At 43.1% G+C, this 25,796-nt stretch overlaps 1 protein-coding gene across 4 annotated transcripts in view; it reads left to right on the forward strand.

Moving 5' to 3' along the window:
- Nucleotides 1-25,796, forward strand: part of LOC119490229 (forkhead box protein J3-like) — a 78,897-nt gene that overhangs the window by 42,402 nt on the left and 10,699 nt on the right. For 2 of the 4 annotated variants that reach the window (XM_037773485.1, XM_037773486.1), the window contains exons 6-12: nucleotides 2,341-2,415; nucleotides 4,547-4,630; nucleotides 9,144-9,224; nucleotides 10,870-10,971; nucleotides 14,857-15,012; nucleotides 20,665-20,878; nucleotides 23,622-23,918. In XM_037773485.1, the coding sequence (XP_037629413.1) occupies nucleotides 2,341-2,415; nucleotides 4,547-4,630; nucleotides 9,144-9,224; nucleotides 10,870-10,971; nucleotides 14,857-15,012; nucleotides 20,665-20,878; nucleotides 23,622-23,918 (1,009 nt within the window). The remainder of the gene's footprint in view (nucleotides 1-2,340; nucleotides 2,416-4,546; nucleotides 4,631-9,143; nucleotides 9,225-10,869; nucleotides 10,972-14,856; nucleotides 15,013-20,664; nucleotides 20,879-23,621; nucleotides 23,919-25,796) is intronic. The other 2 variants (XM_037773488.1, XM_037773489.1) reach the window with 1 other exon arrangement.

Raw genomic sequence — 25,796 nt, forward strand, 5'->3', positions numbered from 1 at the left:
AAATAAAACTCTTCATTTACTATAAGCGAACAGCTTATGACTGACTCCACACTGCGGGGAAAACGCTTACCAAACTTAATGACATGAAGAAATTTAGGCCCATATGAGATTTTTAGCGTCAGCATTGGTAACTTTTTAGTGCACCGCCCGCCCGGCCCGAACAAAGAACACACGCGCCTGAAGGTGAAAAGTGCCAGAGTGTGCAAAGTCTGAAATACACAGGATTGTGCAGACATTGCAAGTCGTGCACAGGTGTGCAAAAACTGCTTAGTGTGTAAATAAACAAACAGCGGATAGAGGTTAGAGAAGTTAGACAGGCTGGCTGCTGAAAGTGACGATCGGACTGGATGTTAATGATCCGACGGCACCTCCCCTCAGGAAAGTTTTCAGAACAGATGGTTGCCTTTGTGTGCCGAGCCGGTGGCGGTCCTCCTTTGCCTTTTTTCATCACCCAACTGTCACGCGTTTCCGTGATGGACGGCCGCGTACAGCCAGTGACCCGCTAAGTAGAGCAGCCGAGAAAAAATTGCTGGAGCTTTTCTTCCGGGAGGAGACGGGGCGAGGCAGAGGTGGAGCAGGGCTGTTATGGTATGCTAGAGACGGAGAGAGAAGCTGGTTATTGTGGGAGAAACAAAGCCGGCGTTGAGCAGTGAGAGCTCAGGAGAAAGAGCAGAGAAAATACCTCCCATCCCTCTGTCTTCTCCCCTCCTCCTCCTCTTCCTCCTCCTCCTTCTCCTCTTCCTCCTCTTCCTCCTCCTCCTTCTCCTCCTCCTCCTCCTCCTCCCCAGTGGTATTAATTAGCAGCAGCAGATGAGTGGAGAACGGGAGCCTGAAGGGAGAACAGGTTCATGTCAGGTTAGCCTGCACTGTTGTGAGCCCTCTTTCTCTCTTTTCTCTCTCTTCTCTCTTTTCTTTTTCCTCTTTTCACATGTACACAACACACACACATGGAGGTTTCCCTTCATTATGGCCCAAACTATGAATTTGTTATATGCTTCAAAGATGGTAGAGTGTTGTTACAACTCATGAGGCCCAATTTAACATCCTGTTTTACTCTCCACATATTCAAAATGGCATTCAACCCCAGAGTAGGGCTGCACGATGATGGCCAAAATGATAATCCCGATTATTTTGATTAGGGATGCACCGATACCACGGACCAAGGAGTTGAACGCAAGCGCAAGTCAGAGGGTGCAAGCAAACCCCCGTGGCGAAATGAAAGTGAGGGCCGGCGCGAGGTGAGGTGGGATCCCGGCCCCGCGGGGTCGGGCGCACTAACGGCCCGTCTCGCCTGCACCGTCGGGGAGGTGGAGCGTGAGCGCGTGCGATAGGATCAGAAAGATGGTGACGAGAGGTTAACGTTACTCTGCTGTAAAGTGGTATCGGAGCCGTTTTGCGAGGATGCACCGATCCGGTATCGGTGCATCCCTAATTTTGATCCATATTGAGATCACGATTATTCATTGATTTTAAGCGACAACATATTTCATTGCACTTTATAAACACAGCGCTGCTTTCACTTCCATGCTGTGCTACATCCCTGTTAATGTACGAATTAGGGCTGAACGATGACGAATATTTTTTTCCGCTATACACATCGCAGTATAAGAAAATACAGGAATATTCACCCTACCCCTTTTTGTTAGCTATATTTTAAAGAGAAATGCTTCAATCTGATGCACTTCAAGAGCTAAATTAGCAACATTAAGAGGCTAGATAAACAGTTTTATGCTCTTAATTTAATCATAAATGTGGTTGTATAGATAATATCTATACCCAAAAGTGAAGCCGAAACATCTGGATCACAGGCTGGTGGCTGTCTGTTAGTTTAGGAAGCGCTTGATTTGATGTGCAGCAGAGTTTTCTACGAGCAGAACGCGCATTTTAAACGTCAATACCTCAGGCGATCATGTTCATTTAATGTGTGGGAAGCCAAAATTGTGATTCATATTTGATTAATTGTGCAGCCCTACCCCAGAGCACCCTGACACCCCGTCCTCACAGCTCAAACTGTAGCCTCACTCCATCTTGTCTCCATCCCTGTTAATGACGTAACCGGAAAACCTCTAAATACTGGTACTACTGCTGCTGTAACTAAAAGTCAGAAACAAGTAAACATATATTTTGTGTATTTTTTTATTCTCTCCTATCTCATTAATTATCTTGTGACACGTCTGCTGGGTCCCGACCGACAGGTTGTGAACCTCTGGTATATAGAGGACAGAATATCTCACAAGATAATATAATAAAGTTGTTGAGAAATAGATGTGTTAAGTTACTCTAACATTTTGTTCTTCTTCTCTCCTGCCTCTTTCTCTCTCCGTCTGTCTCTCCCTGCAGAATTCTATACGACACAACCTGTCCTTGAACAAGTGTTTTCTCAAAGTGCCTCGCTCCAAAGATGACCCTGGAAAAGTAAGTATTTCCTGAACAATGCGACGCGACTGAAAAGGCTCAGCTTGAATTATGCCGCGACGCCACAATGAAAATGCAAGCCTATTTCAGCGAGCTTACAAATAACGGCCGCGGCGATTACTTTTCACGTGTTCAGTCGCCCTTGTGCCGTTGCAACGTGTGCACTCTCACTTGTGCACCCAAAGACTGCACTCACCTGTTCTGATTCTTCGTCACACACAAACACACACACACAGAGAGAGAGTGTCTGAACTTAAAAGCAATTTGTAGCTCCATAACCGTCTGAATGCCTAATGCTGCTTTCTCTGTTTTCTGCAGCTCTTCCGATATTGATTCTGCCGAGTAATAATGTGGTACAGAGAGTAATGAATAATAAGTATATGTAGGTACACTCCTTCAGATGCGAGGCTGTTCACGCATCTGTTATGCTTTATTAGGCCCCGTTTCACTCCCTCTCCGTCTCTCTCACACACACACACACACACACACACACACACACACATATACACGCACACAATCAGAGGAAGCATTGATATGTTTCACCACTGCGACTGCTCTGTGGTTAGGAGGCGGGAGTTTGCCACGGCCACTTCAGCAGCTCCCCCCCCGGTTTGAAAACAACAATTTGTCAACTCCTTGTTTGTGCTGAATCGAAGGAATTGCTCCGACGGAAGAAGTATATAATTACAGTTGATCACTGAAGCTTGCCCCCTTACAAGATTTTTTTTTTTTAATAAAAAAAAAGCTCAAAACGTCTGCATGTCAGCTCATCACGGGGTTAATGTGAGAAGCAATCCACCACTTTTACAAAAACTGACAAGCCCAAACTTTTCATAGAGCGTTCATTTTGTTTGGATGGGGTGGGGGGGTGGAGGAGGGAGTTTCTCCAGGCTGCAGGGATTTTGGAGCCATTGAAAAATGAATTAGGGGGAAGAAGGTTTAAATAATTCAAACAGAATCCTTGGGCTTGAGTGAAAGCCTATAGTCTGCAAAGACACAAAGAGAGAGAGCGGCTCTCCCCCCTGATTAGCCTGACTTGGACCTGACCAGCACCTTAATTCACACCGTGGATCGAAAGTGGTCGATACCTCTGCGTGGCGGGGCGAGGGGTGGGTTGAATGTTGAAGTTGAATGTTTGAAGCCATAGAGAGAGGGGAGAAGCTAAATCATGCATGTGCTAACGTTAATTGGCTGTGTACTGTTCACTGATGTGGGACTGAGAGACAGGGGGAGGAGAAGAGGCGAGGATGGGGGAGGGCGGGCGGGGGGGGAGGCTAGATGTTCAGAGATGAGCAATGTGTGTGTGTGTGTGTGTGTGTGTGTGTGTGTGTGTGTGTGTGTGTGTGTGTGTGTGGCCTAGATGAACCTCCTGAATTCTGTCTGCAGCTCTGGACCTCCCTGAGAGGAGGGAGGAAGGAAAAATGAAAAGGAGGGTGGGGGGGTGTAAAAGAAAAAGCCAGACCAGGAGGAAATCAAGGACCTAAAAGCAACTGATTTCCTCCTCTCTCTCATTGATTGTCTTTATTTTGGAGTCTGCTGTGTTGCAGCGTTGTGTATCAAAAGGATTGCTGTGGATTTTCTGGGGAAACGAAGCAGGAGCACGAAACCTCAGGAAGACTAAAGCCAGAGAAAACTGATTGGACACAGTAGTGGTGGAATAACAACAGATATATATTAGTTCTATCAGACGCGAGGGGAGATCCATCTACTGCACTTTTCCTTCTCCCGTTAGAGAATTTATATTGTTGGGTAGTAATAAAGCAAATTAATTAATTGATTGTTAGGATGCGTTAAAGCTGAAGTAGGTGAGATTGGAGCAAATATGATTTTAAAAAATAAGTTATTTTTATAAAACGGTCGCTGTATCGTGACAGTAGTGCATGAAACAGGTAACCTGGAAAAAATCATGTTCCTCTGTGTCCTCCGGTGCTCCTAACGGCATCTGCAAGATTTCACAGACCGGAGGAAAACAAGCAGTCAGAGCTGATCTGAGGTCTGCTGTCCAGCTGCTGTCTATGAGAGCCGGCTGTCAATCACTCACGAACTCCGACCAAACGGTCAAACTAGGCAGCGCTGCCATCAAACACTTAGAAAAGTCTTAACTCTTTGCTTTGTTGGGGTTCCTCTCCAGGGTTCCTACTGGGCCATAGACACCAACCCTAAAGAAGACGCGGTACCCAGCAGGCCAAAGAAGAGGCCGCGCTCTGGAGAAAGGGTAAGTACTTTAACAATGCCTTAAAAAAATCCTCCTATTAACACTAGAGCTGGTTGTTTTAAAAACCTTTATAACGTGGCGGTTCACAGCTCGGTTGGTATTCTGTTGGTGAGATCTCTACAGACATCTTATTCCTTCACACTAGTTCAAGTTCACTGATCACAGTGGCAAATGAAGAGCTTCTCTGGTTTTTCAATGCTGTAATGATGCCAGTTGCATAAAAATAGACCTAGACTTTGTCTTAAAGGGACTGTTTGTAACTTCTTACACGTATAAATCAATCCGGGTCGGTGTCCCATGCGCGCTCGCGTGTTGCTAAGCTGTTCAGACTCAGACTCCAACACAAACTACAAGGAAGAACCAAAACCGCAAAGTTGTATCTAGTGAAGCCCGTCTGTTAAACAGTGTTGGCCGCGGTCGGAGGACGCGGGGGAGACCATAGCTTTGGTCTCCAGGACCGGAGTCTCTGCTCCTCTGCTCCTTTGCCTGCCTTCACTCAGCTCGCTCCACCTCACGTGCATGTGCGCTCACTCCACACTGCAGAAGACTTCGTATCTCTGAGAATATCTAGTGAATGTACAGTGGACGTTTGTGCAGAAATAACTGCTGCAGCTCCTCCAGACCAACAGAGGTTTCCCGTGTCTTGTGAAGTGACGGGGCTCCGCAGAGAGAAACGTTATCGTCTCCGACCAAAACTCCAGTGTCTCCCCCGTTCCCTCCGGCCGCGGTCGGGAGGCTGAGGCAGGAAAAGCCAACACTAGGATCAGCATTGATTCATGGAGAGACCTTCGTCTGGTCAGCTAACATTACTGCCAAGCAGCTGAAATATAGAGTGATATTGTGTTTTTAGCTGACGTGTGTCGCCTCACTGTTTTGACCGATGCTCGTTCATGTCTATGTAGAGCGAGCACAAGCGCGAGCAACAGGGCGCTGACTTTCGTTGACTTATCGGCCACAGGTGAAGCTGTTAACAACACATTTCTGATTCTTACAAACAGTCCCTTTAAATATAACTTTTAGTAAGACTTGTTAGAGACACTTTAATGTACCTGTTGCATAAAGCTTCTCTGAGTGACGAATGTAAGACTGACTTGGATAGCCTGTCGCGCAATGCATTATGGGTGAAATGAGACACATCAGAGAGGAGAAGAAATGGCAGATGCAACAGAAACACCAAGAATGGGAGGAAATAACAGAAAAGGTAAACGGCATAAATTCAACAGATGTTAGAACCGTTAAAGATGTTCAGAAACAATTCAAGAATATGGGACAAGAATCAAAAAAAGTAATGGATAAACAATTGAAATGGTTCGCTAACTGACAATTGTTGCCATAGCAACAAAGCTCTCGCCTCAGGCTACGCCAGGAGGAGAGGTGTTTAACTTTACTACCTCAAATTAAGTCAGTATTCATATTTATCTAACCTGACAATCTAAGACCTGTCTAAGGCCAAGACTAGTCTTAAACTAAGTTCATGCAACTGGTGTCTACACAGCCAAGTTAGCATCTCTCTGTGGCATGATGGTAGTTTCTTGACCAGAGGCACATGGTGCACCTGCGTCACGGTTGAAAAGGGATTTGGGATTATGTGCTATAGATCAGTGATGCCGAGTGAGGTAGAGTCAGGAGTCAGGAGGTAGAGCGGTCGTCCACTAATCAGAAGGTCGGTGGTTTAATGTCGTATCTACAGGTTGGCTCTTTGTACGGTAGCCTCTGCCATCAGTGTATGAATGTGTGTGTGAATGCCGGCTGGTGTTGTAAAGCACTTTGAGTGGTCACTAAGACTAGAAAAGCACTATATAAATGCAGTCCATTTATCTGCCTCACTGTGGTACAAATAAATATCTCTCCTTTGAAGGATCTCCATTCGTCTTAATCGTCTATCATACCAGAAAAATATTTGGTGGGACTGTGAATGGGATTGTGTAATTATTACTCTGTAAAGCCACAAAAGTAGCAAAGACCTCAATTACACCGCGCACCTTTTTTTCCTCCGCTGGGTTGAACAGGCAGGGTTATCCTTGACACCAGATTTCCTTTGTGCCATTTGATTGATATTGACCCACTTATTACTGTTACCTCTCCTCCTGGAGGAAGATAGAGAAACGTGCCTGCATCTGATAGAAACACCCAGCAGCACATGTGCCTTTTTCTATGGACCACGTGCCGTGAGAGAACCAGAGCCTATAGTCTCAATTAAACAAGGTCATGATCATGTATCATCATCATTGTATTTACACGCCGAGGATATGAATATATGTAACCCTGCGTCAACCCGGCAGAACGCGGCTTCAATCGGAAACCTGAGGATCTGAATACAAAGCTCCATGATGCATTGTGGGGCTTGTATCACCTCTGTCTGCTTACACCTGTGTTGTTTCGACTCTGAGACTCTGATGGTCTCTGTATGATACAGTAGTGTGCTACAGCTGATTAGTACACTCATAACTGGTGTTGGTTTAAAGACTGACATTTCAGTATCTCCAAACCAGATTCATTACATTATTTTATAAACATTCAACAGTTGAAATTCTCTTTTGACCTTCACCTCAGCTCCACTTGAATGAACCAATAGCTGCGCTCCATGCCTGACGAGAGTGTACATGTTATGTATCTTGATTAGAACGAGCAATATTAGAGATATTGCTAAGAAGTGAAAGTCAATTATACGTTCCATAGCAGCAGACCTACGCCTCCGCCATTTTGGACTGTAATCGAGTCGACTATCGTAATGTAAAGTTTGTAAAGTGCCGTACAAATGTAAAACAAAATCACTTCTATTCTATTGTCATAATTTCAATGTCTCTACCAAAATGGCCTGTGTTGAACAATAAAAATATTATAAAGTTCCATTCTATTATAATTATTTACTTACTTATTTATTTATTAAACCATTTTGCCCGGCCGCTTCCCAGAGGAGCATAAAGTGAGCGGTGGACAAAAATGGAAGTTAGAAAAATCCAGCACACAGACCGTGGATGTAGAAGAGGGTCCAATAGACCACAGACCATGGATGTATAAGAGCTTGTGTCCTACGTGTTAGTAAATAGCCTACAACGGCATTAAATTCTGTTGATGTCGTGCTACTAGCGCTACTAGCTACTGGCCGATAGCCGGTTGTTTGGGAACAGAGACGTTAATACTGTATATGGTTTTCCATCTTTCAAAACAACACAAGCATTTTCTTTTCTTGGTTAAGGCAAAGAACTTATATATCGCTGAGACGTGAAAGTCAATTGTTCGTTCCATTGCAAAGTCCGCCCTCAGCAGCACAGCTACGCTCTCCGCCATTTTGGACTGAAAGCGACTGCCGGACGACAGTAAAACGTCCGCCTACAAAGTGCCGTACAAAAGTGAAACTAAATGATTTCTATTCTTTTGTCATACTTTTAATGTCACTACCGAAATGGCCCGTGTTGAACTATAAAAAATATTATAAATATGCATACTATTATAACTATTTACTAATTTATTTATTAAACTTTTTTGTCCGGTCGCTTCAGTTTGTGAAAATCAAAGTCTGAATTAATTTAAAATATATATTACGCCGAGCAAAGTGAAATCTTCTACTTACAATTACATTGAAGCGTTATTGCCGTCAACGTCTGTTATGAACGCTGTCGTCACTACCGCATTTCATTTTGGGATATTTATGCCGCCGTAGTGTCCAGCGTTGCATACTGTAATATTTCACTGGAAATAGTATGCAATGTGCGTACTATTGATTTCATACTAAAGGTTTCGGACATACTAAAATATCTCACATACTGTTTTAACTTACTAAATAGCATGTTAGCATGGAATTTCAGACGCCATCAATATTTTACTCGTTTTGCCCGTCTGTTTTATAAAAATGCTCTGAATTCAGGTGAAGAAAAATCTTATTTTAAGTCTAATTTTGATGCAAAGATTTGTTCATTTGCAGGAATGCAGCATAACAAAACGGTAAAATGAAAGCGGTGCTCTGTTGATTTAATTTTGGGTAAAAGAAGAATTTTATTTTGCCTCTAGGAGATGTACAGTGAATAAGGACCAGCCTTATTTTGATGCAAAGATTTGTACATTAGCAGGAATGTGGCACAACATGGAAGTGAAAAGCATCGCTCTGTTTATTTAAAAGTGAATATTTTGTCCATAAAATCAATGAACAATCGTGATAAATAATCATGATCTCAATATTGATCAAAAATAATCTTGATTATCATTTTGGCCATAATCAAATTTGTTTAATTCCAGTGTGCAGGTATCATCCTGTTTTTTATTGCATACTGTAGATGTTTGCATCCAGCTGCTGACCCACTGAGGTTCTTTCTGAATGTACATCTAACCGTGTTTGTTTGTTGCATTAAAAACCTGCAGAGTCTTTCATCATGGTGCAGCACAGCTGGTCATCTCCCTTCATTTCTCATCCCGTGTCTCTCCGTAAATGTTTGTGTATCTTGATCATTATCTTTCTGTGCGTCTGTGTTGTCTGCCACTCTCTCCTCTCTCTGCCTGTGTATCGCTGCTTTAGCCCTCTCCTCTCCAGGGAACGCAGGCAGGCGTGGAGCGGCAAAGTGCACAATCACAGTTGCTCATTGGAGGAAGAATTGAGGTAAAAGAGAGGGAAAGAAGGAGGACGGGGGGGGGGATAAAAAATAAAAAGGGGTGGCAATTGAAAGAAAGGATGCAGAAAAAAAAGACATGAAGGTAGAGAGAGCAGAGAGGGAAAAGCCAAGCTGCAAGGAAAGGAGGGGAAAAGTAAGAGTAAGACGGAGAGGAGGGAGGAGGGAGAGTATTCTAGGCTTGTGTTCCAGTTAATTACCACAGAAGGCCCCGGGGCTGCCGTTAGACATATTTTCTTCACCAATTTTTTTTTTATTACAAACATTAATTAATTCAGAGCCTTGTCATCTCGTCTTACATGGATGGGCCCTTCGACCCCTTTTTCTTACGCCTCACTTGCACTGCTGGCAGACACACTGTGGGCTGTCACATGGGCTAAGGAGAAACAGGGAGGTTTTAAGTGCTAAGATTTATAACAGTGTTACCGTCTGAGAGAGAGAAAAAAAAAAAGGTGGGCTAAATATGTCGTAGTGTTTTCATTGGGGGGGGGGGTTTAGGTGCACCTAGGCTACACAGTCAAAGTCTTTAACGTCTCCTGATGACAGCGGCTGTGCAAATGAAAAGATTTGAAGTTGGCAGCGAGGCTAAACGTCAGCTGCATAAATGCATTGTATAAATGTGTAGACAGGCAGTGTACACTTAGTTTAGTCGCTGCGTCTCCGGTGCCCTTCCGCATAATCACTTCGCTTTCATTTCCTGCGTGCCTCTCCGTCTGTCTGCCCGTCTTGTCTGTCCGTCACCACTCAATTATCTCTCTTCCTATTCTTCCTCTCCTCTCCCCTTATTCCACAAAACCTTCCTCTCGTCACCTCTCCGTTGTCTTCTTTTTAAGTGCCTCCACCGGGGAACCGACAACCCGTTTCACTGGGAGTTTATCATAAATTAAAGATTGCATTGTTACCAACCAATCCTCTTACTGTAAGCAGTTTGGGAAGGCAGGCGAGCCGTCTTGAACCCTGAAAGGAGTCAGACAAGAAAAAATAATATTGTCCTCGTTTTTATTTTATTTATTTTATTTCACCACTTTGCAGGGCGTCAATTTAGCCCCTCATCGATCTCTGAATAGTTCCTCATATCCCCCCACACTCAGTTAACCCTACTTTAGCTCTCTGTGAGGACGGCAGAGAAACGAACTGCAGCTGAATACATTTTAGATGCTTGAATAATGCATGAGGACGGGTTGATTTATCTTATCAAGTGCAAGTGATGTATCAACTTTTCAGGCTGTTTTTTTAAGTGTCCGGCAATTTAAAATGAAGTGCGCCTCGACTAGGTTTGCGTAGTTGGAGCCTGCAGGCACGGCGGTGATTTTTTAGGAGGCTCAGTAGAGAATCATGAACTTGCAGCGTTCACAAAGTTCATCACGTTTCATTTCCTTCCGCAGTTTTACTGACACTCAACTCTGCATATTTCCAATCAGTGGAGAGCTGATTTGAAATACTTCTGCATATTAATTAATACGCAAGAAAAAAACTGGCTCCTTATGAGTATAAAGAACTTACTGAAAGAAAATACTGCGTACTCTACTATACTTTGTTTCTGTGCTTTTCTACTTTGACATGTCAAAATGTTCTCTGTGTGATCCACTGAAAGCATATCATTAGGCGTCTCCGTCCTCCGTCCTCTGCTTTCAGGCATCGACTCCTTACAGCCTGGAGTCCGAGTCTCTGAGGATGGACTGCATCATGTCGGGAGGGGCGTCCCCCACTCTGGCCATCAATGCTGTAACCAACAAGGTACGACTCCGGCGACTCTGTTATGAAAGTTTGGTTTCTTCACCAGCGTCTGATTCAGATAGCATCCTTCAATGCCGCTAGTTCTATTTAGATTATCTTCTGATTATTATAGCTGCAATTATTTATCTATTAATCGATTAGTTGTCAACTATGAAATTAATCACCAACTATTTTGATAATCGATTATTGGTTTAAGTAATTTTTTTAAGAAAGAAAAAGTAAAGATTCTCTGATTCCAGCTTCTTAAATGTTAAAATGTTCTGGTTTCTTTACTCCTCTATGACAGTAAACTGAATATCTTTGAGTTGTGGACAAAACGAGACATTTGAGGACGTTGTTTTGGGTTTTTTCCACCGTTTTCTGGCATTTCATAAACCAAACAACTAATCGATAAATCGAGACGATCAATCAACAGATTAATCAACGATGAAAATAAGCCCTACTGATTATATCAATCTATTATCTATGTATGACTTTTGAGATTAATGTTAAATCAATTAAATGTCAAAATTAATGAGAAATACCTAAAAACAAGTTCCCATAACCCAACGAGATATTTTCCTATGTTGTCTGATAAACCTTGAAGTAAACAAACAGCAGCAACAGGGACCAGCAGGTGATTACCGTTTTCAGTGGATAAATGATAATTAATTGGAAATTAAAAATTGCAGTAAGTGAATACTTAGCTATATAATGGTGTTGATAAAATCATTAAAAAAAACTGTGATAAAAGTGTTTCATAGAAGTATGAGTCAAGATGTGTGAAAAGAGCAGAATGGAAAACTGGAATAAGCTGTCAAGTCTAGACCTTAACGTCACGTCCAGACCAAACAGTCGAGAGCGATGTGAGCTGCTGCTGCTGCTGCCTGCGGGACAAATTTTCTCTTTGGTCGGGGTCAGACGGAGAGGTCACGGACCACACATCATCATTCTGTCTGTGTGTGTGTGTGTGTGTGGCAGACCAGACAGCCGTCGGAGGTCCCAGTTGCCGCTTGATCTCTGACCCTCATACAGACGTCACACCCAGTTCAGCTTTTTAAGTCTGTGTGTGTGTGTGTGTGTGTGTGTGTGTGTGTGTGTGTGTGTGTGTGTGTGTGTGTGTGTGTGTGTGTGTGTGTGTGTGTGTGTGTGTGTGTGTGTGTGTGTGTGTGTGTGTGTGTGTGTGTGCGTGCGTGCGTGCGCGCGCGCGCGTGCGTGCGCTTGTGTGTGTGTTAGTGTGTGTGTGTGATTGCATAAGGTTGTGTGTGAAAGTGAGGACCTGTAAAAACAGCCACTGATGGTGAAAGAGAAAAACAGAGGCTCCTTCTGCTGCAGCGTTCAGTGGACTACCAGTTGGTATAAAAAGGGAAACGTTGCTGATTCTCAGCCACACACTGCCCACACCGTGATGACACAGGAAATCTGCGACGTAGCCCTTTAATTAACAAACTTCCACACATTCTTCTTCTCAGCTGCGAGTACAAATGACTCCATCTTCTTGAGTAATTCATTTGTTAAAAATTCATCATTACACATCATTAAGAAATGAATATTCATGAGACTTAAACGGCCACTGAGTAGCATCTTTCTCAGCTTCTTTATCAACTGTTTAAAGTTCAGTCCATGGTGTGATATTAGTGGATCAGAGAACATTATCAGCATCTCATACTTAATGGTAGTTAGTTAATCAGTCGTGGCTCAAACACTCCACAAATTCATCACAACTAAAGGAGCACGCAGACGCTGTGTTGTTGGACATTAATGAAAGACTTGACTCAGACTCACGGTCATCTATAAACTTTTAAGAATTATTAATTAGCCAGGTAGCTAATATTAGCATCTGTACCGAGCCCTTATGAATATATGAGTGGCTAAATTATCACTACTTCCCTGAAAATATGATCAACTGTGACAACAAACTAATAACTTTAGTGATTTATCTTTCCTACGCAGGGACTGGTGAACCGGAAATCACTGGAAATGGTGAACCAATGGTCATATTTCTCCACCGCGCTGAATAACAAGACCTACTTCGTGACTTAAAGATACGGTCGACGATGTTAGAAAGCTGGCAAAATTTAAAAGTAGCATCGCCTCAGGAGCTCCGTCTAAACCCCCCCTCGAGGGAGTTTTCTCTTCCATTCTCCAGTAAACGTGCGACGGCGACGCGCTTTGAGTTCAGGCTGGTGCTCGCCAAGGGTAGAGTACGAGCAGGGAGGCAGGGAGGCATCTGATTGGTTCTTTCCAAGCGGACCTCGAGGCAGTGATTGGAAGACGTTTTTACAGGATTACAGCAGCTATAGATGACGGCTCTTCTTCGGTCCTTTTTCAGAGCTCATCAGTAATGGATCGCTGTCGGGGTGTAAAGACCATTTCAACCAATATAACAAATAGTGTCTACTGGAGAACATTGTCAACCCTGCCTTTAATGAGCAACTCTGTCCAAGTTTCTCTTTATTAGATCCACACACTTAAAGAGTCTTAAAAATGTGAAAGCAAAAGATGAGCATCATTAACAGCCAAGGAAAATCTGCATCAAGCGATTATTGTTTCCCCGGACAGATCGGTGCATCACACAGGCAACAAAAAAACCTGTTAATTTACCTTATGAGTGTCAGTTTGCACTAATTCTGTTTTACTCAAGGGAAGACTAAAAACTTGACTCATCTCAGTGAAAAAAAAATGATTCAGAGCAGGAAGAGGAAGACCCTGATGGTAATGATGCTGACGCCAACGTCAGTGATATCCACCCACATCCAGACAGGTGGCGTCCTGCAGGCACAGCAGAGCCGCTTCAAAAACACAATTGCTCACTAATAATCTGTTTGCATTGGAGAGCGCCTGTTCTTCTGAGAAAGACGTTCCTATAATATGACACTGGGAGCTTAGGATAACAGGAAATATTGTTGCTTGAGGTAGATCGTTATAATCATCATTACATTCAGATATTGTAATGTTTTTACTTTAAATTCTGAGTAATTGAAGCTCTGCTGTGTCTAAAAAAACCTTTCTAGAGACATCATGAGGCGTTTGGTCATTAAAAGTTTTTCCTTTTTCTTTTCTAATGCATAGATATAAACTTCAAATGTTCTCGTCAACCACATAATTATTTTCCTGTTACTACAGTAACACAACAAGGAAAATTATAGGTTCACCAAATACACCAAAACAGAAAAACGTTCAGGTTTTAATACTTAAAGAAACTGACTTTTGAAAACATTTCTTTTTTTTTTTCGCTGCAAGATGCTCTACAGGGTAGAGCGCCGCCCCGGAGCGCCGCCCCGGAGAGCCTTTACTGTTGTCTCACCCCGAAGGCTATAATTTCACATTTGTCTATACAATTAAACGTAGCCTGGAGGTAATGCCGGCGCTCTGCTTCACAAGTACTGACAGTCAAACAAAACAAGAGAAACATGATTCAACATAATCCTCAGGCATTTCTCTTTAAAAGCTTTGTGTGATCCGTCTCCACGAGACACTATACAGTAGACTTTCCTCTGAAGCTTCATCTGTGCCAAACTCTCAACTCTGGAGCTACACCCGGTGGTTTCTGGGTCACGCCGTTTAATCAAAATCACCACGTTGGAGGGAGAAAGATCATCATTAGTTTAGAGGTTCTGTGCTGTTATGCAGCAGCAGCAGGGCCAATTTGCATATGCCGGCACTTTAATTTCCATATTTCCTCACGAGTTGTCTCATAAGTTAATGGTGCATGGATAACTTCTCGAGGTGGACAGTGTTCACTTTAGGCTGGAAATGAGTCTGCAAAACAACAAACCCATGAATCGCTGCCTTTTGAAGGAGTTTATACGGTGCATTGCAACATTTTTGGTGCTGTGTAATTACCTTTTATTGTCACATTAACATGGATCTGGTGTGTGTCTGTGTGTCTGTGTGTGTGTGTAGGTAGCACTGTACAACCCCGAGGCCGAAGGCAGCGAGAGTCCTGGGAGTCTGGGCAGCCTGAGCAACAGTCTGTCAGAGCAGAGTTTGGCGTCCGTCAACCTTAACAACCTGAACACCGCCGTCAGCAGCGGCAGCAACGTACACAGCTACACACCGGTAAGACCTTTCTTCTTTACTTCAGGTGACAGTCTAATGATTGCTGCAGGAGAGTTTCTCTTTTCTTACAGTATGTCTCTCTGTGCACAAGGACAGCAGCTGACCTGACGCTGCTACTGTTCAGCAGCTTTCTCACACTTTTCTTCTTTTTATAAAATTACCTCGAATTGGCTGATGTTAACGGCAAGCATTCAAACTAAAAAACATTTATTATATGCTTCTGTGTTCATTGATTCTGACATAAACTGGATGATTCAGTCAGCGGTCCAGACACTCTCGGTCGGTACAGAAGGTGTCTGCTGCACCCTTAGCAGTCTGAGGAGGTGGTAACCAGCTAACGACATGTACGCTGGATCTACAGCACACTGCTTCAAAACAAAAAGGACTGTCAATCGATTCAAATGTTTCATCTTGATTATTCGCAAATTATCTGTTCAATATGTGCCTTAAAGGGAGATTTGTCAAGTATTTAATACTCTTATCAACATGGGAGTGGACTAATATTCTGTTTTATGCAAATGTATGTGTATATTTATTATTGGGAATCATTTAAAGGGACTATTTGTAACTTTCAGAAATGCTTGTTAACAGCGACACCTGTGGCCGTGAAATCAACGAAAGTCAGCGTCGTGCTCGCGCTTGCTCGCTCTAAATATACCTGAATGAGCATCGCTCAAAACAGTGAGGCGACACACTTCAGCTAAAACCACAATATCACTCTATATTTCAGCTGCTTGGCAGTAATGTTAGCTGACCAGACGAAGGTCTCTCCATGAACATGATTTAGATCTGATCTTAGTGTTGGCTTTCCTGCCTCAGCGCAGGCTGAAGCAGCGGGGCTCTGCTGCGTGTCTCCTTGCTCTCTCCGCCCGCAGCCGGAGAGAGCAGGGAGACACCGGCACCCGGTCGGTAACGAGACGATAACGTAACTCGTTGATGAGCTCTGTCACTTCACAAGACACGGGAAACCTCTGTTGGTCTGGAGGAGCTGCAGCAGTTATTTCTGCACAAACGTCCACTGTGCATTCACTAGATATTCTCAGAGCTACTAACTCTTCTGCAGTGTGGAGTGAGCGCGCGTTCATGTCTAGCACTAAACACCACGGACAATAGCAAACCTCCACTACTTTACATCACAAAAATGACCGAAAGTGACCGTTCCAGCGCTTTGCATTGTGGGATACTGTAGGCGAGGCAGACTGGTCCGATACATACTGGAGATTTTTTTCCGAATCAGTACGACATCCGGGTATTTTTGGCATACTGGAGATTTTGCTTTTGTTCGCTTACTGCATACTACATGCTACATTTTGGCCAAATCAGTACGTACTACTAGTATAGTATGCGGTTTCGGGTACAGCCTATGACTTGCCCCCAAACTGCATGTGATTATCATAAAGTGGGCATGTCTGTAAAGGGGAGACTCGTGGGTACCCATAGAACCCATTTACATTCACTGATCTGGAGGTCAGAGGTCAAGGGACCCCTTTGAAAATGAATATGACAGTTAAAATTTAGCCCAACTTTGGAGCGTTATTTAGCCTTCTTCCCGAAAAGCTAGTATGACCTGGTCATGGTCATGGTCATGGTCATGGTCACCATAACTTCTGCATATTTGTCTAATATCATAGTTTGCTCTTCATTTGCTCTGCTGACAGTAGACATGTCTGTGATTGGTCACATGCAACAAACCCCGCCCCTTTTATATGAGCGCGCTCGTATCCAGATTGAGAAACCCTGGGTCGACTTACCGAGTTGATAACCACCGTCGTAGAACCGCGCTTGTTAGGGTTAGTTTAGCCAGATAACGAGAAGATACCCCCCCCCCGGTATGTTGAACTCTGAACTTCTGCTCCGGCCATGTTTTTCTGCATCTGATCAGCTGGTGAGAAACTGTTTGTTGTTTCCATTAAATACGTTACGTACGTTAAATACGTTGCTCATCGTGGGACAGTTTAGCTCCTGACAGAAGGGTCGGCTAATCTCCAGTCATCCCCTCCTTCATAAGAAGGAAACTTATTATCATCTCACACACACGCTGGTTGAGACTAATCGATTCAAATCGCCGAAAGGACCTCGTCTTATAAAGGATGAGGAATCATTTAAACAGCCAGTGTGAAATCTGGCCGGATCTGTCTCAGTGGTCTGCCAAGTCTGGGGTACACTTTACACCGGCCAAGACCTCAGGCACCATAACAGTAGACGACATGGGACGGCCTTGATTTAAATAAGCCTCACTCTCTCTCTGTGTGTGCGTGTGCGTGTGCGTGTGCGTGCAGTATATGGCACAGAGACAGGACAATCTAAGTGTTTAATTGCAGGCTAACAGAATTAATCTACTTTTAATTGTATACAATTTGTGTCTCAAATGCGTTAATACCGGAGCGGTCAGGCGTCATTTATATGCATCAGAGACGATAAAGGTGAACCGTCAACACAAAGGGATGACTCGGATGTTTCCTGCTGTTCTGTTTGTGCACTTCTATGAAAGCATACCAGCGTTTCCCACAGGTTTAGAATTTATTAGCGCTGGTCGACCTTGAGGGGTGAAAAGGGGGCTGCAAACAGTATTGATAGTCGGCTGCAAAACAAAAATTCAATTCACGAGCTAAATAATCAGTGCATATGAATGCAACATTCAACAACGGAGTTTTTTAATCAATCTGCACTTTCTATTGCATTTCCACACACCTCTGAAAAGAAGAGATGATGAATACAAAAATCTTTATGGGCGTTGGCAATTTGATTTTGATTCGGGAGCCCAAATAAATTCTCTAAATGGAAAACATGCATCTCTCTGCAGCAGCTAGAGTTACCGCCTCGCGGCTGGACGCCTCCGCCAACCAGTCAACGTGCAGTTTACATCCATGTTTGTCCAAAATGTCATCACTTCATCACTTTATCCTGTGTGGAATTATCATATGAATTCTTGAGTTTTTTGAGTTGTGACATTTCAAATTTAGAGGTCATATCACGGTTATTACTTTTTGGCCTTTGCATAAAACAGCATATTTGAGTATTAGATACTTGACAAAATCTCCCTTTAAGGTACATTTTGAACACATAAAAAATGTATTTGCGATTAACTATTTTAATGGATTGACAGCCTTAATATCCTTTTATTTAATCTATTTTATTACATATTACTCCCTGCTGCTGCTGCTGATGCTGCTGCTGCATGATGCTGCTGCTGCTGCTGATGCTGCTGCTGCTGCTGCTGCTGCATGCTGCTGCTGCTGCTGCTGCTGCATGATGCTGCTGCTGCTGCTGCTGCTGCTGCTGCTGATGCTGATGCTGCTGCTGATGCTGATGCTGATGCTGCTGCTGCCGCTGCTGCTGTTGCCGCTGCGGCCGCTGCTGCTGCTGCTTGGATTTCCCGTTGTGGCCATTAAAGCTCCGTTTGATCTAATTATGGAGACTTTTGATCCACTTGTAGTGCATTTGACATGTTCGTCAAAGTGTTTGTCCCTTTAAACCAAATATAACACAATTTTTAAAGGCCAACCTTGACTCAAAAACATTTGGTCCGAAATTACAGGAGCGCTAAAAAAATCCCAACACTTCATTATTTTTCCCTTGTAACAGCTGCTCACCTTTTTACCATCAATCACTTCCCCCCCACTCACCTCCCACCTGCATTAGCAAAGGTCAGCGCAATCTCATCTCGTTAACCTCTCATTTCTAGAGGCCATCTTTTGTTTTCCTCCTCCACCCCTCCGCCTCCTCGCCCTCCTCCTCCTCCATCGCTTCAGACCTCATCTGCGGTCTGGTCCGGAGGGACCCGGGTTAGTTCTGCCTCATTACCTGGCACAGGTGATACCCCCCCCATCCCACCCCCCAACAGACGGTGATTACTGGTGGCATCACTGGTCTCAAAGACACCAAGAAAGTTGCCGGAGAGGCAGCCATTACTGGGTGGAGGTAGATGCGTGGAGGATGTGTCATGCTATGTTGGCTTATATTTGCGGAGGCACACTGATCACAGCAAATTGCTTGTGTTTGCTGGGTGGATGGTGAGGAAGATGACAGCTGGGATGAGATGATTGAGGGTAGAGGAAGACAGGCTGCATTCACAATATGAGATGGAAAATTGAAGCAGTGGATTTTTATTTTTTTTTGTGTGTGTTCATATGAAAAGAAATGAGCGCTAGCAAAGATTTCCTTTTTAATTGCGTGAAATTGAATTTGGTTTGATCATCATAGTGAATTAAAAAAAAAAGATTTTTTTTTTTTTTAGAAAGAACTAATGTGAAAATTGAATTTGAAAACTGGAAAGTAAATTATATTTCTTGAAACTAAATGTGATAATTATTGAATGTTACTTTTTATCTATTTATGATGCATTTCCATATATACCATCCAATCCTATTGTGTACGTCCTTGTCCTCTCTCTGAACATTTACCGCTCATTAAATCTGCATACCGAGCTGCCGCTCTGCTACCTGCCTTCAGCAACTTAACTCCTTCCACCTCCACAGCCTCCTCCTGTATTAGCATTTAGGTGTTTATCAAGTATTTAATATATTAAATGTTGTGTATCTCCGACTCTCAGGGACAGTCTGTATCAAGCTTGTTTTGATTTGTTTCAAATAGGGCGGTCAGTCCATTCAAATATGGAATTGCGATCAATCACATGATTGTCCATAGTTAATCGTGATCTTAAAGGGTATTTAATCCTCTTATCAACATGGGAGTGGGCAAATATGCTGCTTTATGCAAATGTATGTATATATTTATTATTGTAAATCAATTAACAACACAAAACAATGACAGATATTGTCCAGAAACCCTCACAGGTACTGCATTTAGCATAAAACAATATGCTCAAATCATAACATGGCAAACTGCAGCCCAACAGGCAACAACAGCTGTCAGTGTGTCAGTGTGCTGACTTGACTATGACTTGCCCCAAACTGCATGTGATTATCATAAAGTGGGCATGTCTGTAAAGGGGAGACTCGTGGGTACCCATAGAACCCATTTACATTTACTGATCTGGAGGTCAGAGGTCAAGGGACCCCTTTGAAAATGGACATGACAGTTTTTCCTCGCCAAAATTTAGCGCAAGTTTGGAGCGTTATTTAGATTCTTTAGATTTTCTAGTTTCATATGATGCCAGTATCTTCACTTAAGCTTTAAAACTGAGTCCGCTACAACCTAAAAAATCACAAGTTGCATTAATGCGTTAAAAAAATTGAGTGGCATTAAAATAAATTTGCGTTAACGCATTATTATGGCGTTAACTTTGACAACCCTAGTTTCGAAGCATCACTTGAGCAGAGCCACTTCGCTAAACTAAAATGGGTATTACTCTCCCCTTAACTGATGAAACTAAGTTGCAACTAACGATTATTATCATTGTCGATTAATCTGTTGATTATTATCTCAACTAATCGATTAGTTGTTTGGTCTATAAAATGTCAGAAAATGGTGATTAGTGTTTCCCAAAGTCCAAGATGACCTCCTCAAATGTCTTGTTTTGTCCGCAACTCAAAAATATTCAGTTCATTGTCATAGAGGAGGAAAGAAACCAGAAAATATTCACATTTAAGAAGCTGGAATCAGAGAATTTAGACTTTTTTTTGCCTGTCTTCTTGTACCTCTCACAGTCTGTGTGTCTGTTCTCTCTCTCTCCTCTGTCTTGTCTTGAAGGTGAGTAGCCACTCAGAGCCTTCGTCCCAGTCCCTGAGCCTCCAGCAGCCGGCCCAGCCGCCGCCGCCTCCCCCTCCTCCCCCACAGCCCCAGTACGGTCTGCCCGTCCCGGAGTCGCGGGACAAGCAGCTCTGTTTCTCCGACTTCGAGGACCTCAGCGCTTCTTTCCGCAGTCTTTACAAGTGCGTCTTTGAGCAGTCCTTTTCACAGCAAGGTGGGTGTCGACCCTCGTTTTTTTGTACGTGGATTAAGTGTTCATGTGTGCCTGTGCAACATCTTAATTGACACGTGTGTTTGCAGAAAAAAAACAACAACTTGTAAACCTCCATGTCAGGCTTCATGCACATAATTAACTGTCAAGCTTAAGCTCCTAATGAAATGGTAAGAATTTAACATTGCTTTCATAGCTGTAAAAAAGCATTCCAGTATTAACCTCCATCACACGCTACTCCTACTCTATTGTGTTTTAATAAACAAACAATCTGTTGTTCCGCATATCTGCATTTTACGGCTCGCTCAGTCAAATGAGTAAAGGCAATTAAGAGGAAGAATTCAACAGAAGGAGGAAAAAAACACGCACAAACACATCTGCAGTCGAGCAGGGCAAAAGGGTTCTGCAGCTTTGATAGCAGCTAATTAGATTGGTTCTAAAGTTTGTGAAGCATCTTGCTAATTGCTTCCTGAAGCTTTCAGGTCACCGGGCCTCCTTCCACTTCGACCCCCCCACCATCCTCCCAACATCCTCCCATCACCTTCCCGCTCCCGCTTTCTTCTCCACGCACACATCCACGTTATACGTTTCTGTAACCGAGGAGATTGACGCGCTCCGTTGAGCTCCGCAGCCGCTGCCTGTATTCAATTTGTGGTCAGGGGTGCACTCGTATCAGAGAAGATAAGACAATGAGAATACGAGTTAAGGTACGACACAGACACCTAGAAAAGAAAGAGAAGAAGAAAATAGGATTTAGCGGATCCTTGAAAGGGTCCCTTAAGTGTGAGGCTTTAGCAGGAAACGGTGTCAGCAGTCATTGTGTTCGAGAATTTGAGTCACAGTGAGTCATCCAGACGGCGGAGCTCATCGTCTCCTTTGAAGAAACCACAGTTAGTCCGAGACCGCACAGCAAACTGTAACTGTGACTCAGGTGGCATCGCAATCATTTCCTGACAGATCTTCATCCTCATAAGGTAAAGTACAGGTCAAACAATAGAGACAAGATGTACATTCAATTAATAAAATAGGGCTTGAAATCAACATGCATAAAAACAACAACTCATTTTACAATCCAGCTTTAACAATAGTCTGCTCTCCTTTTGTCACATTAAAATCAGAGATACTTAAATGAGGGTGTTATTAAATACAATCCAAAACAACTTTATCTGTTCCTGTAAGACGTGACAACCGTAGACTGTCGCCGTGTTGGTTTGTTGCAACCAGAGGTGACACGAGAGGGTGGAGCTAAGCACAAACAAACGCTGAATAAGACATTTTTAAGCGTCCAAAATGTTATAATTAACATTCATGAACGGAAACACACTGTGAAAGGGTTAAAGTTGTAAGATGAAAAAACACGGACAACACCCAGACGCGGAGTAGCGACCTGTCAATCACAAGGTAGCCCCGCCCTAAAGCATCCTCTGCTTTATGGTCTATTTGACTCTAAATGGGACCATAATGTACTAAATGAACATCATGCTGTATTGAAGAAGACTTGAAACTAGAGATTGAGACCATAAACTCATGTTTACTATACAACCAGACTTCTTTTAGCAGCCAGAGGAGTCGCCCCCTGCTGGCTGGTAGAAAGAATGCAGGTTTAAGACCCGGAGGTAGCCCACTGTTGACAACTTTAACAGCCATACGATACAATATATTAGGAAGGAAAAACACAACTAAGATAGTTAAAAACTGTGGATAGACCTCCAGTAAATCGCAAATAAATAAACAGATCAAACAATGGCTATGACGCATTTTTCAGAAAGCATTGAGCCGACACATGGCAGTGGGAATAAAACACTCGGAATGAAAGATCTTTTTCAAGCAGGTAACAACAGAGAGACTCGGTATGCTTTTTCACTTCGCTGATCTTTGTAGAGATCTTAAAGGAACGGTGTGTAATGTTTAGGGGGATCTATTGGTGTTTTTTTTACCTTAAAATGAGACATTTATATCTAAATAGAGAGGCCTCCATGTTTCTACAGTAGCTCAGAACAGACAAACCAAACACTGGCTCTAGAGAGAGTTTTTGCATCGGCCACCGTAGTTCTCCTACACGCTTAGCAGAAGAAGAAAAGAGAATCAATGTACTTATGGATGAAGGTGTTCTCTCTGCTGGCCACACTTGATGCTCATCTCGTCTATATCCAACCTTTAATTGATTGTTGAACACTATAATAACATACTTGTGAGAATAATTTACATCTAACTCAACTTACATTACTTTTTTTTTTCTTATTGTCGTTGTACGACGGCCCGAAAGGTCACCGCCTACGTTACAGTTTCTGCAGCTGTCAGTATCCACGATGAAAAGTAAAGGAACCTGTGCATTCAAAAAACAGCTGTTGACAAGAATTATCTGCCGTCTGCTCGTCAAAAAAAATAAAATCCGCAGCACACGTTGATAAGGACGTCAAGGTGTGTGTGTGTCAGAGGGAGAGATTGGACTGAAATCTTTACCGTGTTTAGGGTTTCTTATTTTTGGAAACCACTTTAGAAGATTCCCAAATTATAGTAATTTGACTAGAATTGAAACTGAAACGCGAACTGAAGTTTCATAAAGAAAAAGATGTAATTTACAGCCAGTGATTATCTTAAATGTAGAGTTATATATAACCATATATAGTGCCTGAAGGTCAAAAATACTTCTCTAGAGATCACTTTCCCTTCTTCACTATGTCCTTTGACAACTCGTTGTCCTCACCTGTGATGTTTAGTCTTTTTCTGCTTTTTTTCCCGCCAGGTTTGATGGGTATGCCCGGTGATTCCAGCCAGCAGGCCCGGACCGCCTGCTCTTATCAGCACTCTCCCGGTGCAGGAAACGGCGTCGGCGGCGTCGGCGGCGTCGGCGGCCACCACCACCAACACAACCACGGTCAGGCGTCACACCACCCCCACCACCCTCAGCAGCACCTCTCCCCTCACTCCACCCACAGCCAGCACCAGGCGCACGGCCAGCACCAACAGCACCCCGCTCATTCCCAGCAGCACCCGTCTCTCTCCCACCAGAGTCACACCGGACAAACCTGCCCGACAACAGGTGAGAACGGAGCTTCCAGTTATACGGTGTCTATGTGTGTGTGGGACACCTACTGGTAGTACACCATATCAAGAAAGACACTCAGAAGAAAAACTTAAGCAATCACAATAATCTGGAAGACACTAAATTCACATAAATATTCGCACCTGTTTCGACTGTTATCAGGACGTTAAATAGTAAATAGATATTAATAATATTAGTCACTATAAGCTCCATAGATGTGGATCATCAGGGGCATACTACACCTACTAGGATGTAAAATGAAAGCGAAACTTAAAAGCAACACGTTTTAAAACTGCATGAAACGTTTTCATTACAAACAAATCAACTTCTTCAGGTTTAGGCAACAAAAGCACTTAGTTAAAACTTCAGTAGGCAACAATGTTTTGGCATCATTGGACAAAAATCCCATAATAACCTTTCATTATATTGTTATTCAAGTGTTCTGAGAGAAAACTAGACTTCTGCTCCTCCTCATGGCTCTGCTTTCAGGCTTTAGAAAATCTAGCCCGTGATGGGAGACTTTGACCAATCACAGGTCATTTCAGAGAGAGAGCGTTCCTATTGGCTGTGCTTCGGTCATGTGACCAGATTTCTCATTTTACAGCTAAACAGCACACTACAAGATGATTCTGAGAACATCTGAGGAGAGAAATAGGCATTAACGTAACAGAATATTGATTCATATTTGATCAGCGCTGCCTAGTTTGACCGTTTGGTCGGATGTCAGAGTGATTGACAGCCGGCTCTCATAGACGGCAGCTGGACAGCAGACCTCAGATCAGCTCTTACTGCTTGTTTTCCTCCGGTCTGTGAAATCTTGCAGATGCCGTTAGGAGCACCGGAGGACACAGAGACACATGATTTTTTTCAGGTTATCTGTTTCATGTACTACTGTCACGATATAGCGACCGTTTTATAAAAATAACTTATTTTAATCATATTTGCTCCAATCTCGCCTACTGATGCTTTAACGCAAATTTGTTTTAACGGCACTAATTTCTTTCACGCATTAACGCAATCGAAGTTCCGGAGGTTGTGGTGAGCTCAGTTTTAAAGCTAGAGTGAAGTTACTGGTATCATATAAAACAACCTGATGAATCCATCGGTACTATGTCATACTAGCTTGTCATGAAGGAGGATAAATAACGCTCCAAACTTGCGCAAGATTTTGGCGAGGACAAACTGTCCCTTGACCTCTGACCTCCAGATATGTGAATGTAAATGGGTTCTATGGGTACCCACGAGTCTCCCCTTTACAGACATGCCCACTTTATGATAATCACATGCAGTTTGGGGCAAGTCATAGTCAAGTCAGCACACTGACACACTGACAGCTGTTGTTGTCTGTTGGGCTGCAGTTTGCCATGTTATGATGTGAGCATATTGTTTTATGCTAAATGCAGTACCTGTGAGGGTTTCTGGACAATATCTGTCATTGTTTTGTGTTGTTAATTGATTTCCAATAATACATTTGCATAAAACAGCATATTTATTAGCCAGTCTAATCGGCTGACATTCAACACATAGAGTTTTCTTTAGCAACATGGGAGGCCCAGAGTTATTTAATAACGCTCTCTAGGATATTGTTACAGCCATCAATTTCAAATATTTCAACATTATTAATGAGAAATTTACGCCACCCATGAGCCTTCGGTCGCCATCGTTAGTCACATCATGTTGCAGCAGAGTATTAATACATGCAGCCGAGTGGGGAAACCGTTAATGTCAGACATATGGGGAACTTCTGGTGGCTATAAAATCTCCCAGTTGGGGAAAGAACTTTAGAAGGGTCCGCAAACCGGTGCCAAAATGGCTCCAAAGTTACCGTCACTGGCAGTTTAACAGAAACAAAATCCAACATCAACACTGTCGACG

The sequence above is a fragment of the Sebastes umbrosus genome, chromosome 6, assembly GCF_015220745.1.
Source record: "Sebastes umbrosus isolate fSebUmb1 chromosome 6, fSebUmb1.pri, whole genome shotgun sequence".
NCBI lineage: Eukaryota > Metazoa > Chordata > Actinopteri > Perciformes > Sebastidae > Sebastes > Sebastes umbrosus.